This window comes from Gavia stellata, chromosome 28, assembly GCF_030936135.1.
Source record: "Gavia stellata isolate bGavSte3 chromosome 28, bGavSte3.hap2, whole genome shotgun sequence".
NCBI classification, from domain to species: Eukaryota; Metazoa; Chordata; class Aves; order Gaviiformes; family Gaviidae; genus Gavia; species Gavia stellata.
Window position 1 is genome coordinate 3,732,132 of NC_082621.1, and position 20,066 is coordinate 3,752,197.

Here is a 20,066-nt window from a genome sequence, read left to right on the forward strand (position 1 = left end):
ACCCCCTGCCACACCTGCCCTGGGAAATCCTTGTCTTAATACTAAATATGCAGAGCTCAAACCAGCACAATGAGATTCCTGCCTAGACCATGATTAGATAATTCAAGTGGAAGCTATTCTTAAAAAAACCCCAACAGATTACAGCTAGTTAATGAGCGGTCCCAAATAATCAAGTTGGTGTCTTAACTGAAACCAGTAGTGTTGCCGAGTTCTCTCTCCAGCTCAACCAATGACCCCGTGAAAAGCTGGGATGAGCAACATGTCCTGGGCTGTATCCTTCCCACTTGTAAAATGGAGAAAAATCTATTCCCCAGGAGGCTGTGAAGCTGAAACAGGGTTTGTAAAACAGTTTGGGGTGAAAGGAAAAACACAGGAAGTCTTTTATCAACTACAGTCCACAACTTCTGGTGAAAGAAAGGGATGCAGTCAAATCTCCATCCAAATGCCAGATCAGCCAAAGGAAGAAATGGAGAATAAAAAGCACATGCTAGGTATTTTTGTCCCAGTAATAAAACATTTACTAGAGCAAGCAGAAAGTAAATGCACAGCTGATAAAGAAAACATCACAATGTCACAAAAACCTGACAGTTTCTGATACTTCTTTCAGTAGAAACAAGACAGAGGTGGGGGCTGACATGTTTCAACAAAAGAGTTCTTCCTTACCTTTATGGTGCAAAAAAAAAAAAAGTTAAAAAACAGGTAATACACACGAGTTAAAAACAGTCAAGCAAGATTTTACAGTTTTAACTACATGTGTCCAATACGGGGCGATACTTGAGCTGTTCCACTTCATCAATCGCTTTTCAGGTTCTCCCTAAAGGCTTCTGAGCAGCAGGTCCCTGAATTTCTGAATGAAGCCTCTTCATTTAGCTACGCTTCATGGGGGGCACCAGATTTTGATTTTTGTGGCATATCTGCATTTTCTTCCCTTTTTTGTTTTTAATTTGAAGAAAGCACTCAACCCTCTCATAACAGAGGGCGCAGAGGCACAGCAGAGAGATAAGTTTGCTATGCAGGCTTCCACCAAAATGAAGGTTATTAGGAAAGAAGAGGTTCTTTTTTAAAGAAAAAAATACCTGGGCAATGGGATTGGGATTCATGTACTGACCACAAACAAGCCCGGGAGTCCATCCTACACTACATGTGAATTTGTGGTTAGCTGGGCTGGAGAAGGATGCCTTGAACAGCTTCATAACAAATAAGGAAAGAAAAAAAAAATCAACTTGCTTCATCCCACCTTCAGCAATGCAAATTGATACACTCTTAGTTGATGGGGAGAGGTGTAAGGGGCAACCTGGAGGCCAAATCATTTGGGGATAAGAGAATACATGAAAAGAAGAGATTGGGGAAGAACTCACCATACTGAACAAATTGCTGAAAGATTAATGTTTAACAGGTGGGTCCTGAGCATCTCTAGATGGACTGTTTTTTAAATGTGATCACTGGTTAAGAAAAGACTAGTTTATACTTCTATGGACAACAGTTTCTTAACGTTCCAAAGACGTGAAACAGCTTCTTTCTTGTCAAGAAGATCTGTTTAAATCCAGCAGAGAGTCACTTGAGCACTGAATGTTTAAAAGCAGAACCCAGGGAGCTTTATCAAAATGATTTCTCTTTGACTAAGCATTGTGTATACACGTCATTAGAGTGAATCTGTCCGCAGATGTACCGGCCTGGACTTGCATGGGGAGTTTGCATGGTTTCCTTCTCCTCCCCCAGCTGCTCAACAACCAGTTACCAAAAACCCCAAGAAATCCTCTGGAAAAAGACAACACTACCTGCAGAGATTCCAGGCTGCGAAACACCAGCTTTTAACTGTCCCACCGGCTCTTCTTACGTTTTGGGGGCTCTGGGACAGCAAAACCATCTGTCTTGTTGTCTCGGCTGTTGGCATCCTTCCTGTTCTCACCATTCCTGTTCTCGTTGTTCCTACCTTCGTTGCTATTCCTGCTATCACCATTATTGCGATTGCCACTGCCCACATCAGCGAAGTGCCGGCTTTCACCGTGGCGATGGTTGTCGCCATGTCGGCCCTCTCCGTGGCGGTAAGCGTCACTGTGGCGACTGCCTCCTTCTCCATGGCGTTGCACGTCATTGTAGCGACCACCACCCTCTCCACGGCGCGGGACCTCATTGTGGCGACTGTTCCGGTTGTCGTTGTATCGTTCTCTGACAATGCCGCCACCACCGCTGCCACCAACACCACCACTGCCGCTGCTGCCACCACCGCTGCTGCTGCCACCACCGCCAGCAGCAGCAACGCCAGTGCTGCCACCGCCGATGCCTTCTCGATTGTTGGTGCTGGCATTTGTGTTGTTGAAGCCCTGTACTCCGACACTTGGAAAGGTGGGAACGCTACTCAAATTCCCCGTGCTGGTGAAACCCGGAACACCCTTTGCTGCTGCAGCGGCTGCAATTGGGCTGTCAGGATTTGCAGCATTTTGCTGTGCTGAACTCGTCGGTACTGAGTTCAAGCTCCCAGCGCTGGTCCAGCCACTAGCACCAGCAGCGGAGCTACCAGTCTTTTGATTATTTAAGCTTGCAGCAACGAAGTGGCTCTTATACTGGGACTGCCGGAAAGAGACAGAAAGAAAAAAGAGAGCATGTTTGCCTCTACGCTGCACCACAAAACACGCAGTCATTATGCAATACACAAGCCTGTCTTGAATTCTGGGGAGCCCCTAGGAAAAAGAGTTCCTATAAAAAGTCAGTCTTGGAGTGATTACATTCCTGCTGTGCTTACGAACACAGAATTAGTAACGGACATCTGCTACCAGACCACAGAAACAAGGGAACTCCTATATTGTGGGGTTAATTTTTACACTGAAGAGAAAGGGTTTCTCTGTTCCCTGTTTCTCTTGATTGCAATTACACTATTGCTGCTAAGTAACCTAAATAGGATCAAGCCTAGGAGCAGAATCCAGAAGGGAAAGAGAGCAAAGAGGCAGCAGAAAAAAATTAAGTTTGGCAAATTAACTTTGTGTAAACACGTTCAGTCCAGCCTGCATACTAATTCTGCCACTTTGGACTGCAATGCTGAGTGCGTGCTCCAAGCGGATGAGACATGGCCACAACTACCAAACTCAACTTCCCTGAAATCAACAGGGTTTCTCCATTTTCAGGGGAGGGAGAAAAAAAAAAAAAAGTCTTGAATCATCAGTAGTAAAATTTTTCCATGTTATGTACTTTCCTCTTGAGTTAGAACTTGGAGTACAAGTAATTGAACCAACCTGAAAAGCTGCTTTCATTGCCGTAAGTCTGTCTCCCATTGCCCCCGTGGATGGCTTGTATGCCTCATAGTTACTCATCACACTGTTGTTGTTTCCACGGTCCTATGCAAAAAGACAAAGGACAACTGGAGAGATTTATCCAACACAGACATTTTCAATTTGACTGTTCTCCGAATCTTTCTTGACCCTGCACTCAGGAAATACACCTACTGAGGATGACAAACTTCTGGAGAGCACTGAGCAGCAGAACAGTTTGCCCCATGACCTTGAGGATGATACAAAATTGAAGATGCATTAAGCCTTAGTGACTCACTAGTCAACAGTATAACTGCGTTTCCCAGCTCCTTACAGTACAAGCAAAAGCAAAATGCAATCAAACGGAGACCTTCACAGAGGTCACAGCCAAGACAAAGTGTGAACAAGGCTTCAGCTGTGACTTTCAGAAAGATGCTGAACATGACGTGTTGAAAACACGTCTACAGTTTAACTCTGTCCCCATACACACTGGCAATGAGCTGTTTTCCTAGCATGGACATAACTTAGTAAATGTTCCCAGAGCTGCAAGAATTTTTGTTGCCAAGAATCAGCCTGGAAATGGCCTTTCAAGTAATTTATTAGCATTTACTTTGCATTGACAGTCTATTTGGGGAAGAGGATAACAGCCCAGGACAGTTTCACTTGAGATAATTCTGATACTAACTCTGAAAGACTCTAAGCTATGAAAACCTTTGAAAGGAGAGGCTATACTCCAGTACTAAGAAGATTTTTTTATTTAAAGAGTAGTCAACAATAAGTTTAAAAGTTCCAAGAATCTGTAAACAACTTCTTCAGCATCTCTACTTACAGAATTTTCTGATCCCAGACCAGGACGTTCACGGTATCCTAAGCCACCACCGCCAATATTCAGCTTCTTGCCTTTTCCTCCTTTGAAACGTGATTTCCGGAACCATGGATTCTGTACAAAGGAAGGACAAATTCTTCTCAACACAGGGAATAAGAAGCTTCATAAATGCATGTAATGAAGCTCAAAAAAGAAGGGTTTTGAGCATTCCAAAAGAAAAATATAAATACACTGTTTCCCATTCAACAACGCAGCTGTTGGAAGGGGATGGGATGTGACAGGCTACAGCGCTTTGAAACTAAGCTGTAGACAGTTCTGTCATGTGGCTCTGAAGCTTTTTGTTACAAATGCTTTTTATGAAAACTAATTTTATGTCCTGAACTTTCATCCATGTTAAAGTTTTGGGGGTTTGCATTCTAATAAACCCAGGAATAAATGCAATTTCTAACACCATTCACCTGGGAACTCTGCACTTGCTCATACCTGGGTTTTATTGATTTAGCCCACTGCCTGGCTAAGGAGAAATGAGGTTCTGCCAGCAAAACTTCCTGCAACAAGCAGTGGCCAGGAAAGAGCAGTCCAACCAGACCTCCTCCTGTTACAAGGTTTTAAAACAATGGTTGGCTGCTCTTTTTGTGCCCTATAGTTTCTTCAAATCTGAAGAAGCCGGTAAGCCAAGCCATTCAGCTTCTATACTCTCCTCTCAAAGGCAGCCTGTGGAGCTCTGCCTCACAAATTCTGTCCCTTCCGAAAATGCTGCCTCTGTACCTGAGAAAAAATATTTACTTCATTGCCAAGCAGCTTGGACACTAGCTGCCAGAAGCCACAAGCATGCTAATCCATCTCTGAATTTGGGAATTACCAAAAAGCCTTCGCTCTCTTGCGGCCACATGGGGAGCAAAAGACAAGAACATAAAGAGCTGATGAGTACAGTGGTGCAAGTACAATTGCTTCAGCTATCCCTCATACCTATATATAGCAAGCTTGCCAGACAGCACTGCCAAGCAGGTATAATGATCAAGCAACAACCGTTTCACAGAGTGCATGTCCCTGTAATTATTTTCTAGTTTAGCTTTCAACTAAGCTGCATTTCCCAGGTGCCTGCCACAAATGCATAGCAAAAATCTGATTGTAATGAGATACTGGAGCTGCAGTGCTGTGCTGGCATCAGCCAGATTACAGCTCCTAATTTCCTAGGCAGTGCCTGACCCCAAAATAGATTACATATTGCATTCCAAAATCTTATCATCTTCATGGATTCTTTCACAGGCCATTAAAACCACTAGAAAGCCTACTTAAAAACAGTATAGGTCACCAAAAGGTCACTGTGACCACATGATGGAGCCCGAAACAGGTCCCTGAGCTCCTGATTTTGTGCTAATCATGGAAGGAACCTTCCTTTACTCAAGGAGGTTCTTACCTGCATTGCTAGATCCAACAGCTCTTTGGAAACATGTTGATTAGCGCCTTCCAGATTTCTGACAAGATCACCAGCGAAGTTACTGTCTTTGGGAGTCAGAAGAGTGTAGGCAACTCCCTTCTCGCCTGCTCTGCCAGTACGACCAATTCTATGGGTGTGCGTATCTATATCCCGAGCCACATCATAATTGATCACAGTCTTAATGGAAGGAATATCTAACCCACGAGCTGTAATAAAGAACAATGTAGCGGTAAGTGTTATTACCCTGAATGAACTCAAAGCAATCCCATTCATACCAGCATATCACTTCATTCTGCTCCAGCATACAAAAGGAGTTTCCACAGGAACACTCCCCAGTTAAGACACCCTTCATAGACTAAACCTCTTTGTTATCTTAAGTGTAGCAGTATCTTCCCTAAGAGTAGTGTAAGTTACACTGATCCCCAAGTTTACAGGATTGGAGATGGAAGAGATCTCTTTAAATGACTGTTATTCCAAGGAAGAGAGAGGGCTTTATTAAAGTACACTGAAATTCACTCTCTGTTCAGCTAAATATCTGGGTACAAAAGCTGTTCTAGAGAAGGCTTCAAGCGTGTCCATTTCCTCTTCGCTTAAGCATGCCTGATGTGTCAGCTGATTAAAGAATAGCAACTACTTCCTTAAAACCAGCTTATTTTCTTTCTGTATATTAAAAAATATCTGTCAGACTTTAACTTAAACATCATTAAAAGACTTTAAAAAGAAAACACCTTGCTAACACTGTGTACTTCTAAAAAAAACATCTGGAACACAGTGCCCAGCAGGTGTAGAAGCCAACCCCGTTGCCTTCCACTGACACGTGTTAGCCTTTCTGCTGATATCCACAACTTGTATGAGCTGCCGTTTCTTAGAATGTCACATACCTGCCACATCAGTAGCTACCAGTATCGGGATCCCCTTTTTCTTAAATTCTGAAATGACTTTATTCCTCTCACTCTGGTCCATGTCACCATGAAGCAGCCCCAGATTATGATCCTCCTGCTTAAGGTTATTGGCCAGCTCTTCTGCATTTGCCTTCTTGGTGACAAAGAGGAGAACGCTCCCAGAAGATGTGAACTCCACAAGGCGTCGAGTCAGCCAGTTCCATTTGCTAGGGCCAGAGGGGAAAATCTCCACAATTTGAGTAACATCTTCATTTGCCTAAGGGGAGAAATAAGACAAGCAATAACGCAGGATAGAAAGGACAGTATGTTAAACACACACAGATGGCAGAATAAAACCAGTGTGAGAATAAAAAGTGGAGAAGCAGGGGACCAAAATTCTCCTTTAAAAGAGGTTTCAGCTCTTGCCTAATGCTGACCACTTCATTTTCACAGTGCAGAAAAGGCATGGGTTAAATGATCTACTCTTTGCTAAACCTGAGAGAGGCAAAGTGCAGTCTTTGACACGATGCCATTTAGCACCCTACTGATCTAAAGATGGGTACTTGCAATTTAGGCGCTCTTGTGACAGATGCTATTAACATCTAAAATAGGCTGTGCAAGAGCAGGGTCTGAGATGGAAAGGATGCTCATCAGTAAGAGTTATTCATACGGCAATCAGAGAAAGTCCTGTGAGCTGTGACGTGTCCTCAGCGCCAGGAAGAGAGGAGGTATAAACAGACGCCCTATACACTCCTTATTGCAAGTAATAAAAGTGCAGTGGAGCTCACAGCACTATCTGGAAGTTTCTCCAAAAGATTTAATTTTTACACATTTAAATATTAATTATTTCAAGGATGATGCTCTCGTAATAGCGTAATAATTTAGAACAAAGAAAAGAAACCATGTGACTGAGCTAGGAAAGCTGCTTCTTTTCTTAAGCGATGTTTAGGAAAAACATTTTTCCCAAGAAGGGGCTTCATTAACTTTTTGTTATAAAGGAATACCTCACATTCCTGATTGAAAAAAATAAAAACCGCAGAGAACTGGTTAAGACTGTTCTGAAGACATCTTGTGAAACTTCAACAGTTTTCATATATTATAAGCAAAGTTTCTTCACAGCAAGTGTGATCTGCCCACTTCATTGACTTATTACCAAATCCCTAGTCTGCTAATAGTTCAGCTGCTACTGTCAAGCAAGTATAGAATCAACATTCCCACGTAAAGCAGCTGAAAGACTTTACAGTCTAAGTTTCAAATCCTTCATTGCAAAAGCTGTAATTTATTTATAGTTTTGAGAAAAAACAAAAGGATATACCCATTGATTCAGCCTAATTAAAAAAAAAAAAAAAAAATCAATCAGTGCATTAATGTTGTTTTACTCCTTGATGAAACCTCCCATCACTGTAAGAATATTTGTTGGCAGAAAGAAAGCTCAATAAAATTAAAAAAAACCCCAAAACCTTACTATTTTTTGTTAAGCACAAAGTATTTACTCTTAAATATAAATGATGACTACTGCAGTTCAACATAAATTTCAGACAACAGAAACAGAATGCTTTGTTTCTCTGACTGTCTCAGAAGTAATGTGGAATTACCTCTCCAATGTCTCCCTGCACAACTCGAATTGGGTCGATCAGAATATCTCGGGCCAATTTCTCAATCTTCTTACGGAAAGTGGCACTGAACAAGAGGGCTAAAAGAAAAACAGTACGTGAACTCCTTGAGAAATAAACTTTCTTTCAGAATGGTGAAAACACTGCACAGATCTTGTGAATGAGGACCTGTACAACTGTATTAGATGTCAGTGATCTGAAGCTACAGTCTGTTTTACCAGTTCTAATGAAAATTATCAATCACACTATTAGAATACCTCAAAGTGGAAACACATTTCATGGCAACTGAAACAAGATGCGGATAATAAGTGGCACTGCTGTGAACATTCTTTCATGGCAGCTTAGAACACAAGATCTCAAAGCACAGTAATACTAATTCAGCTAGTCATCTTTACCCTGATTAAAGTCTGTGGAGGGATTACAGACTGATGAACAAGTATGGGTATTAAAGCACACTCACAAGTGCTCCCTCCCAACAGCCCACACTGAGAATAACATCAGTGGACTTTTGCAAAAGTCTCATCGCCTGACTGTGTCAAGAACAGGAAATCCAAGCTGTGTTCCAGATTCTTCACTGGCAGCCCACCATACAGTTTAGTTTGAAACATGCTTGTACTTACTCTGTCTGTCAGGACGTACGTGGCTTGCAATTGATCTAACCTGATATTCTGGAAAGGAGAGGGGAAAATGTTCTAATCCACATCGTACGCTCATTATAACTCAAAATACAACTTCATTGCTTTATTTAACAAATAACCATAGAACGAATGAGTGCCTCTCACTCAATATTTAATTCTACTGTGACTCCCAGGTGCTCCTCGCTGCACAATGGAAGTTCCTTTGCTGTACAAAGAAACTTTTGGAAGTAGCTTCAGCAGAAAGTTCCGTAAGCAAAGATCCTAGCTGAGTCTGTGCATACCCTGTACGTCTTACAAACGCCTCCCTCCATTTGTGGCATTATAGTACTGTCAAATCTTTGCTATGTCCCACGATGCTTGAGCACAAATTCAAAATCATCCAGCTCTGAATGACCAAACCTCTTCCAATAAAGTAGAAAGTTCTTTTAACACCACTAGTTTGTACACACAGAATCAAAGCACAGAAGTGACTTGCCCAAGAGTTATTCAGCAACTCTAAGATAAAAATCAGGGTTTCTGGACTTCAACATCAACAGGACATCGTTGATCTCTTTATACCACCAGATATTAGACCTTGAAATGTGTCTATATTGTCTATAAAATATTTCTTCAATGCATTTGCAAGTATACGAAGCTACAGAGGTTATAAACAGTCCTATTAAGCTGGGAACTAGACACCACTGCTTTCCAGAACAGTGACTGTCATTCATTACATACCAAAACCCATATCGAACATTCTGTCAGCTTCATCAAACACAAGGTAAGTGACTCTTTGAAGATTTGTAGCTTTCTTTTTCACATGATCAATTAAACGACCCTATCAGGAAAAAAAAAGCCGATTTTTTAATGCCTATTTAAAAAAAAAAAGTTAATATATGCAACCTTCAAGCACTTAACTGCTTTTTATCCTCACTTACCAGGGACTTAGAACATAAAACATCTCAAGGCTTCAGACTACAAGTAAATGTCAATATTCAAGTCACAGAAACAGATTCGCAAAACTCTCATCAACTATGCCTGACAAGCTGAATTTTAGGACTGGATTTTCAAGGTTAACAGTGCTAAGATCCTAAAACCCCCTAGTCTTCATTACAATTAAATTTTAATTGTGAACTGGCTATTTAATCACATAATATTTGGTGCGGGAGTTCTTCATGCTTTTTTTTCTTACCTAGTACCCCAATAAATAGCCACAATAACACTTCCTCCAACCATTAGTTGCTCAGTTTTGCCCAAGTTCATAACCACTTTTTTCAATAAGTGAAGTCAGTTGACAATGGTGCTCATTCAAATCACTGGTTCGGCTTCAACACCCATTCTGATAGAATGTTTCAACCCTTCGGTATTACTGCCACAGGCTCTGCACTGATTCAGGAAGATGGCACTCAAGTTCATGACATTCTGGGAATTTTCTTCATGAATTTAAGGCTCAGCAATCAGAAGCTGGTATTGCACACAACTGACACTGATTCAAGCAGATCTTGCTTGCTACTCTGCCTTCTATTGGAAATCGTATCTAATCTCTTTCAATTTCTCTTGGGACACAAATAATCCCAGCATATTTGCTCTCAACATCTGATAACCTGCGAAGAACCTAGATTTCAGTGATCAGAGAACAAATTCGGCATCACCAATGCTATTAAAAAACTGTCTCAGCTTCAGTTAAGAAACAAAAAATTGTACTGTGTGCATACAGGTACTTACTGGTGTGCAGACAACTATCTCTGCCCCCTCCTGAAGGGCTTTGGCTTGCTCCCACATGCTTCCTCCTCCATACACGGCTACAGAGCGCAGATTATATGCTTTACCAAAGCGCTTACATTCAGAATGGATCTGAGAATTTTAAACAAAGCACACCACAGTTCATGTTAGACAGATCCGAGAAAACATACCTATCTTGGAAATATAGTCCAACTCCTGAAATCCACTCATCAGCTAATAACTTAATGAAATTATTCAGAAATCCTCAGGGCTGAATACTTCAGTACTTGTGGGTAATTTCCAATAATTTATCTGGGAAATCTATTTAGGCATCCAATCGTAATTTAACCTGCAGTCTCTATCCTTTTACACATACAATTTGTGGCAATGCATCCACAGCATTCTTAATACTTAGGAATACTATGGGACCATTGTGCAAAAATTAACAATTTTAGATTTGTCATGATACTTCAACAAAAACAGGTGTAAGAGAGAATTGTGAGCTTACATTGGAGGCATGCTGCTAATGCACAGAGTAGTTTTTCAAATAGTTTACTGAGGTTCTCTGATAATTTCTGCCCAGAATTTTTTCTCCTTCTATAAGAACACTGTATGGCACATATATGCTTACTATACACCTACCTGTTGGCACAGCTCTCTGGTCGGGCAGACGATCACTGCAATGGGACCATCCCCCGGTTCAAGCTCCTTTTGATCCATGATGTGAATCAACATCGGCCAGATGAAGGCTGCTGTTTTTCCACTTCCAGTCTTAGCTATCCCAATCATATCTCTGCCACTTAGTGCAACTGGAACACCCTACAAATAAGGAGATTCTAAACCCTTATTATGCCTACCGTAGCATATTCTTGTGCTAGATATTACATAAAAATTGAGATAACAAGAGAAAAGCACATTACAGAGGACTTATAGCAACATACATCAATGCTTACACAGTTTTATTGCCAAGTTCAGATCTGAATTGGTTTGTTTTAAGGACTGGAAGCAATTATCACGTTATGATTGTCGGCATCCTATACGAAATCAACGTTTAGGCACAGTACAACATCCCAAGGATATATTTACCTGTCCACAAACACACCTTGTCCAGCTGCAAGAGTGCCAGAAACAAATTCTCTGAGCCTATTCTTTCCGTAATCATTCTGAGCGCTGAAGTCCCCAATTCATCTCTACCATTGCTGTAAGGACCTCTCAACCACAGTTTTTTTTACAAACAGTATGGCCTAAGGTCCTAATACACATCCCTTGGACACAGCACCATGTCAGTTTTTATACTTCAAAGAAAAGCATCTGAAGTGGTGTGGTTATAACCACGTTATTGATAACCTTAATTACTTATGGTAATCAATCTACACATGCAGTAGAACCCCTTCTGCTTGCACAGCTCTCCAAGGAATGACCAGTTAAATGGTCCCGCTCACAGGGCATTTATTCTAACTGCCAGAAGAAATTAAAAAAATGCCTTGTTGCATACCTCTTCTAGTTAGAAGACATTCAAATATAAGCTGTTTAAAGGAATAAAGTTGTCAATGTATGGGTCTTTACTCAGCTACTGCTATGGTTATTTTTAAAACAGTTTCTAAAGATATAACCCCCCCCCCCCCCTTTTATACATTCCTATAAGCAAGATATGCACTTGAACGTTCTTCGGTCTTCACTAAGAGACAAATGAAGAAAAGTATGGGGATTTATTTGCAGTGGTCATTTAACAAGAAAAAAAGTGGGTAAACTTCGTTTTAAAAAATATCAAATCTATTTTCCTAGAAAAATACGAATTATTCTTCTCCGTGACAGGTCTATATAGGAAACTAGAATCGTACACATCCTTACACGGACTAGGGACCTTTGCATGTGTTCCATTAGTTCCATTTAGATGTTAGAGAAGTAACAACACTCACCTGACACTGTATGGGAGTGGGCTGGGTATACTCAGATTTCCTAATTTGATGCGTAAGTTGCTCATCAAACCCAAAATGAGCAAAACTACTACCAGGCCTCGGAGGAGCAGCACCGGAGACCTTAGAAACAGAAACATATTTTTGTTCATGAACAGAGAAAAACAAAGAGCAATCTGTACAAAAATGAAAAAAAGTGCCTCTTTACCTCCGAAAATGGCTTTTTAATTTTTTGAATAGACGTAAGTTTAACTAGGTGCAAATTCCAGATGTGTTGTATAAATAGGACTTTCAGATACAAAATTTTAGATAAATTGTCAATCAACATAGGCTACTAAACATTGTATCTACCTCCTTGTATAATTGGTCTCCTTTTTCCCCAAATAATTCCCTTCATAGAAAGGCACCACACTAACACGCCACAAATGGCAAAGAACCAATTCTTGCATATAGTATTTCCAGTTTCAATTCCTAGTTCTTTAGTCCAAGTGCAACCATACAACTGGCAATCTTGGGTGCCTACTTTGACGAGTCCAGAGAAGACTTTCAAGAACTACTGAGGAAAACTAAGCTCCCTTAAATCAAAGTCACTGAAGGTATTCAAAAGCTGGAGTTTCCTGTGAAAATCTTCATTATAACTACTAAGACAATCCAAAAAAGTGGGAGTAAGAAGATCCTAGGAGGACAGTTTTGTGACCAGCTTACCCGGAGATTTAGCTTATGACGTAACTCCACCACTTGCTGCGGGGTGAGACTGGTGATCTCCTCATGCTCATCATAGAAATTTTTCTCAAACGGTGGATATTCAATCTGCAAGGATAATTACTCAGTTAGTCCAGGACTCAAGATTCTCTCTCTGTACACTTAGTTTTGGAGAGAAAGGGTCCTTTTGAGAAAAAGTTCTTAATTATCTGCAAGAACATTAGTTTAATATGAAGTCATTTGAAGGATCTTTAGTATGACTCAAGTGCCACAGCACTGAACTATTACCTGCCAACACTCATGCACAGGGACTGAAGCATATTTCAATCTGCTTCTTAGCTCCTGCTTTCTAGAATGCCTCAGACAGAACAGAATGGAATAAACTTCCTTCCTACCTCTGAATGGTCAATAGGTGGAAGAGGATCAATGATTTTTTTGGACGGTGCAATTGGATTCCCATCACTATCATACTCTAGGTTATCCTCTTCCTCTTCTTGGACCACACCAGCAGTGGGGTTTTCAGCCATGTAGCGAAAATAAGCTTCCTGCAGCAAAACATATCAGTAAAATCACATACAATAGGATGCAAAAATACTACATTTGTTTAAATGATGTATATGCTAGATGGCCGTTTGCTTTCACACCCACCATTGAGGAAAAAAAAAAGTTCACTAGAACTGATTCTTCTAATAAATACCAACAGTTACGTCCAGAAGAAGGACAACAAGTACAAACAAAGAAAACAACTGAAGTGTCAGTTAGACCACAAAATGCTTTTAAAAACCAAACTTCTTCTCTTACATGTCTGCTTAACAACTCCTTCTACCAAAACTTGTTATGCTTTAACAACAGAAGAATCTATTCCTATTTCCACGTGAACAAAGCACAAACGCTGCAGGTTTTTAAACAAAGAACACAATGTTACTAAGCATACGATGTTTACATTTTTTTAAACACACTATGCCAAAAATAGTTCCTTCACTTCCCCTAACTAGACTCTAAGAAATGAAAATATATCTATTTTTCATTGAGACAGTCAACAGCAAACGGGAAAGAAACTATTCCAGAAGAGTCCTTCAACACAAGCCCCAGTTAGAACTCACTGTCACATGCCATCCTTACAGCTCACAAATATATACATATCTCAGAATCTCACTGGCACACCAAGACATTCTCATGCAGAAAACACCAGTCTCACTTAACTTTCAAGTAAATAGTTAAGATCAGATTTTTTAAAGCAAGGTTCAATTACAAATAAATGCATATACTCATCTGGCTTTTTCATTTGCATGGCCGATTATCACCCAGTCACACAGAAATGCATACAATACACTTGAACAACAGCTGTCCCCAAGCGTAAGTCACCTTTGCTCAAACTTTAGCACAGCTACGCTCACCAAATTGGAAGCAAAGGCCTAGAGACCAGACAACCCTTCCATACTCTGCGTTACTAGGAGTAACACAATAGTTATTAATTACAGCTTAGTAGTAAGGTACATTTTGAAATGAAGTCCTTCCTCTTTATTATTTCTGTTAGTGATGCCTATAATCCTCAATCAGAACTGGAGCTCCTCTGAACATAAAGAGCAAAAAGCCTGATTCTTGCCCTTAACAGACATGAAATTTCACTGCAAATAGCCTCCACAGTTTGACAGCCTCTCACTGGTGCTCCATGTTAGTTGATTCTGCCACTTTCAAACTTGAAGAGACCCTCAGATACTGAAAAACCTGTACAGAAAGTTGAAGTTCAAATTGACTGAAAAAAATCTTCTTAAACACAGTAAAAAAGAATGAAATTGTCTCCTAATATTCTTCTGTTTTTTTTAGTGAAACACTTAGAAGGGTAGAGACAGCAGGGTAACCACTAGAGCTTCCTGCTGAATTGTCCGGATACTGCGCATGATACTGGAGTTTTGTTTGTACCTAGCAGTTATATATTTGGGGAGGGAAGATTAAAAAAAAAAAAAAACCACAACAAAAAAGAAGATAGAAAGACTGCATAGGAACTCACTTGGTCATCTTCCTCTTCAATGTCATCTCGAATACCCCTGGAAAAACAAGCGGAGAAAAAAAACTTCCCTGCAAGTGTTCCACATACTCAGCTCCATACTTTCATTTGATTAGTGCTGAGCTCCATATTTTGTGGAAGACACAACACTAACAACTCAGTAACATTTATAATCCCAACCCATGGAGTTTTCATATTTGGTGCCAACCATAACAGAGACCCTGCAAAGACTTCTTTTTACTTCTATTAATGAGACTGAAAGATTAGGACTCCGTCTTCCCAGTAGAAGCCACATCAAAGATCATGCTGGTCTAAGCACTCGATGCTACAGAAGTCCCATAACTGAAGAGGAATATGAGCCAGGAAGTGCAAATCCAGTTCAGAACTTCCCCAGGTGGTGATTTGGATCCGGTGTTCTGTTTCAGGACCATGTATATAATCTGATCAACCCCATGCAACCTTCTACCAATGTATCTGACATTTACATCAAGAATCAACAGCATAATTATTTCCCTTGGTCAAAACAGACAGATAAGCTGCAAAAATGTAAACTGTTTTTAAACTCCAAATTTAGTATCCCAACTGTCATATGTACCTAATATACTAGCTTTAAAGGGAATGTCTTAAAACCTAGTTCAAGTTTGGAAGAATCTCCAGTACTACAGGTACAGCAGCACTGAGTTATTTTGCTCACATAAATGCAAGTTTAAACTAAACCATCCTGATCACTGCAAGGATGTGAAAAGAAGAAAAACTACTCAGGCTGATCTGGAAGGTGGTAGTAGTACAACGTGCTGCCCCAATTTGTGTGGCCTAGAAAGGCTTCTCATGTGATATAATTCTCAGTGTTGTTACATTTTACTGTAGGATGCCGCCATGGATTCTTCCCTCCTATTATTCAATTTTTATTGCACAGAACTTTACCCGTGGGCAATATCATGCGCTGGTTAATGCTGTTTACTAGGTATATATTATACTGTCTACAGAACAATCATCATCAACAAAATGCATTGGAATTCTCTCAGCACCATACAAGACACAGGCAGGCATGGGAATTATAAAAGAGAACTTACTTAACATTCTTTTTTTCTTTGTCTTTATCTTCAAGTCTCTTCATGTCTCGAGCAGCTTGATCCTAACAGGTCATAAAATTATGACATGTTAAAAAAACCAAGATGATAAAACATGGAAGGGAAAAATGTTCCTATATAACTAGACCATCATGCCACAGAGACAACACTTTTTGGACTAAACTTTCTTTTGTTCCATATCCTATTATGCTAAATAAATTCTCCTACTAATACCTTTGAAATCTATATACTGCAACTTTGCGGCAATGTTGTTGAAAAAATACATTCTCTGCATTCCTCCTGAAAACACTGTGATAGAATCCAGCTAACAACAGAACTGTAGCTAAGGAACAGCTCATGATAAATACAGGTAATTTCAATTCAGGTAGTGTAAAATGAACAAAACCTTAATTTCATATTCAGAGACACACAAAGCTCTTTGTTGTATTGCCTTGACATGCTCAAAACAGTTAAATAGTTAAGCTACTGTAAATCATATCCACCCTCTCCCCATCTAATCCACCTTTGAGCTCTCATTAACACAGCATCTTACATAAAAAAGAAAAGTGACATTCTGAACACAGCTGCCAAAGCCATGAGTGACATTTCCTGCTCCTGACTGGAGAGAAGTATAGCCACATAAATTAATAAACATTTCACGAGCCGGGTCTTGCCTCCACTTCAGCCATGAATGCCTCAAGAGGATCATCATCACTGTCAGAGTCTGCTGATTTGGAATGAAACTGCTGGCGAGTGGGGGAATTCTCTGCAGGAATGTACGGCAACTCAACATTGCTGGAATCTTCCTCTTCATCCTCAAAGTACCTGAAAAGAAACAAACGATGGCCCAGTCAGCACACAGTCTACAGCACCATGCTGTCTTTCATGGTTTCTGAGTTGAGTCAAGTTTCCCACACAGAAACGAGTAATAAAAGTCAGTATGTACACAGGCAAAGATGTTGAGATTCACTAAATGTACAATTATTCATGTTGTAAGGTAAAAGTGGTGGCAGGGCAAATAGATGTTATGAAACAGATCTTCTTGAGTGCCTCTCCCAGGCTAGTGAATATAGGATACTTTTCAAACCTCCCTTCTATTCAACGCATTTATGTGGCTAATAGAAGGGTTAGTAAAGAAATGTGGAGTTGAATGTTTCCCTGTGCAAAAGACACCCAAATTCACCCTGCTTGGCTCCAATTCTGAACACACCACCTCAGGCAAAGTCTTGTTCAGACCACAGCATGGATGAAACTGAGCTGACTGAGGCTCAGCTGAGATATGTTCTTAGGGAGGGGAAAGCTAGAGGAGGAGAGGTCTCCATGGGCTGCTGTAATATCTCACAGTCTTTTAAATATATTTAAAGGCAAGAACGTATTATCATTCTCATTTTACAGACAATGGGCTGACACCCAGAGAAAGGGTAAATAATCGGTCTAGGGCGACACCAAAAGTCTGCTGCAGAGCAAGGATGGGAGTACCTGGAGGTGACTAGCTCAGTTTTTCTTGTTCCTATTGTCATAAAGCTACTGGGGTTCTGTTACACCATAATGCAGTGTTAGGGTATTTATCCTTGAGCAGGCTTTTTCTAAATAACTAAACCTCATAAATGTCACAGATACTTTCTGTGACCTTGGAAACTTTAAAACACTAAAATCTAGAGCTAGATAAACACAAGACATAACCCTACTTACGCATTCTCTTCATCAAAATTTGCTCGCTTTGACCCAATTTTGTAGAAAGAAGGCAGCTGAGGAGGTCCCGATTTCGCAAATGCAGCAGAAGAACCGGCAGTTCCAAAAGCACTATGAGACTGTTGAGAGAGCTTAGGCTCCTCTTTCTTTCCAGGTGTTATAGCAAATCCACCAAAACCAAAGCCTCTCTTAGTACCAGGTCCACCTTTATTCCAATTCATGATGTCCTCAATATATCTGTTAAAATCACAAAAGACAAATTAATGCCCTTTCTGCTTTAGGCAGTGATATATAATTGTCATGATTTTTCAAAAGAAAAAAACCCCAATCCATTTAAAAAAGTGGATTACTTCAGTCATGATAAAGAGACTTGTGGAAATGTGACTGACAAGAGTTTGATCTGTTTCCCAAAAACGAATGGGCTTTGTTCATTTCTTATAGGTATGAACGTATCCACAATTTGAAAAAAGAATAAAACAAAGAAGTTGTCTTCCAAAACAGATCATGTCCGTCAGTGACTACTTAAGCGTATTTAAGATGTTGCTTGTCTTGTCTGTTTTGCAATCTAAGACAAACAAACCCAAGGGCAGTCCCATCCTTGAGCATTTCATGGATTTGTGAACATCACGCTACTGCAGTCCAAACATCTCTAGAAAAGTGGGCCCAAAGCAGCACATAGCACACCGCTCCGTTATGAGACAAGGCACACTTCTGCCAAAACATCAACTCCCTCTTCTTCTTAAGAAAGCATCTTTAGCCATATATATGTTTTCCAACCTACATTTTCCAAACCGCATTTTAAATACTCCACATAACATGCCTGCCCAGAACTTGGTTTTCTAAGTCAGATGAAGAGAAGACTGAACTGATATACTAAGATGTACACTTTCTATTCCAAGTAATTTAATTATTTCATCTGCATGGTCAAGTAAGTCATACCTTTAAGGCAGCCAAAAAGAGTATGACACCCACTGCTTTCAAGAGCTTTATAATTAGATGGCCCAAAGGCTACAAGTCTTATTAAACAAATCCTCATATTCAGTGAGAATTCTCCAATGAGATCAGAATTCACTGGCAAGAAAAACAACTTCAAAATAATCTGAAAGCAAATACTGCTACTGTTCCCTGTGCAGAACATTTACCAGCTTGGGACTTGCTCAATAAATCTCAAGTCTAGACCAGAGCTCATTGGAGACTTTGGGGAAAACTCTGCTGTTCAGTTCTCCATGGTAGAGCTGACCCCGATGTCCTGTTCTCCCACTTGCACTGACACACCTTACAGCTTTCACACCTGCAGACGTGTGGGAGATAAGAGATCAAAATGTACAACAAACGGATGAAAGCTGGAACTTTGCACTTCTGCTGCTGACAGCACTGCAGGCAATCTTTCAAGTTATCACATCTGATTTTAAGGATTCTTCCTCGCTGTACTTATCGACTTTTTTTCCCCTCCCACCACCCCAGAAAATAAAAAGAATAATTCTTTTATTCTGTCATACAGCTGCAAAAGTACAAAATTTGGTCTGTTTGCCTTCGGAGCCCACTACTGAGTGTAGAGGAAGAGGGTTCCTACAGGACAGCGATGAAACGCAGAGTGAGACCATACACTGACTGCCGAGGCTTTGCTTCCCTGCGAACGCCGTTCCAAGGGAGGAAACGCGAAGGCACGGACCCTTTCTACGGATTCCCTGGATCTGAGGGAAACGCAGCAATACGTCTTAGCTGCTCCCGTTTCTGGCGGTTGCTGAAGAGAAGAGGGACACCCCCCCCCGCCCCGCCCGCCGAGATGGCCCTTCCCTGGGCACAGCAGGAAAGGAGACCGGGGGCCCGGCGCCGCGGAGACCCCCGGCCCCAGAGCAGGCGCAGCGGAGGGAGCCGCAGCTCGCCCTTACCGCGGTGCGCTCTCCTGGCACACCGGGCCCTGCACAGGGCCGGTAGCCAGGGCCCCTCACAGCCCTTCCCGCCCGCGGGCCCCGGCACGGGGGCGGGCCCTTTGTGCGGGCCAGGCCGAGGCAGCCCGAGCCCGCACTAGGCCGCGGTCCCGTCAGCTCCCGCCCGCAGGGGGGACCGCTGGCCGGCGGGGAAGGAGCCGTCGCGCCGTCCTGCCCCGCCCGGCCCCGCGCCCCCTCACTCACCCCTCGGGCACCGCAGCCACCGGCCGCCGCTTCCCCGGTTACCGGGGCTGGGGGTGGAGACGCGACGTACCTACGCACCAACGTGCGTACGCGCGTGACGCGCTGAGGTCAGCGCGCCCCGCGGAGCATGCGCGCTATCAGCGGGTGAAGCCGCGGGAGGAGGGCGGTGGAACCGGGCAAGGCGTGAATGTCCCGGGC

General features: G+C 41.6%; 1 protein-coding gene across 1 annotated transcript; it reads right to left on the minus strand.

Moving 5' to 3' along the window:
• Positions 1-562: 562 nt before the first annotated feature.
• Positions 563-19,888, minus strand: DDX42 (DEAD-box helicase 42). Its single transcript, XM_059830429.1, has 19 exons — positions 19,869-19,888; positions 17,734-17,970; positions 16,716-16,866; positions 16,045-16,106; positions 14,975-15,011; positions 13,359-13,508; positions 12,967-13,071; positions 12,265-12,384; positions 10,988-11,164; positions 10,349-10,477; positions 9,362-9,461; positions 8,627-8,674; positions 7,989-8,086; positions 6,394-6,670; positions 5,492-5,718; positions 4,075-4,185; positions 3,231-3,332; positions 2,264-2,570; positions 563-2,167 (listed from the first exon to the last, which is right to left on the minus strand). The coding sequence occupies exons 2-19, from the start codon at positions 17,952-17,954 to the stop codon at positions 1,812-1,814; spliced, it is 2,778 nt and encodes a 925-aa protein (XP_059686412.1). The 5' UTR covers positions 17,955-17,970; positions 19,869-19,888; the 3' UTR covers positions 563-1,811.
• Between the last annotated feature and the right edge of the window lie 178 nt (positions 19,889-20,066).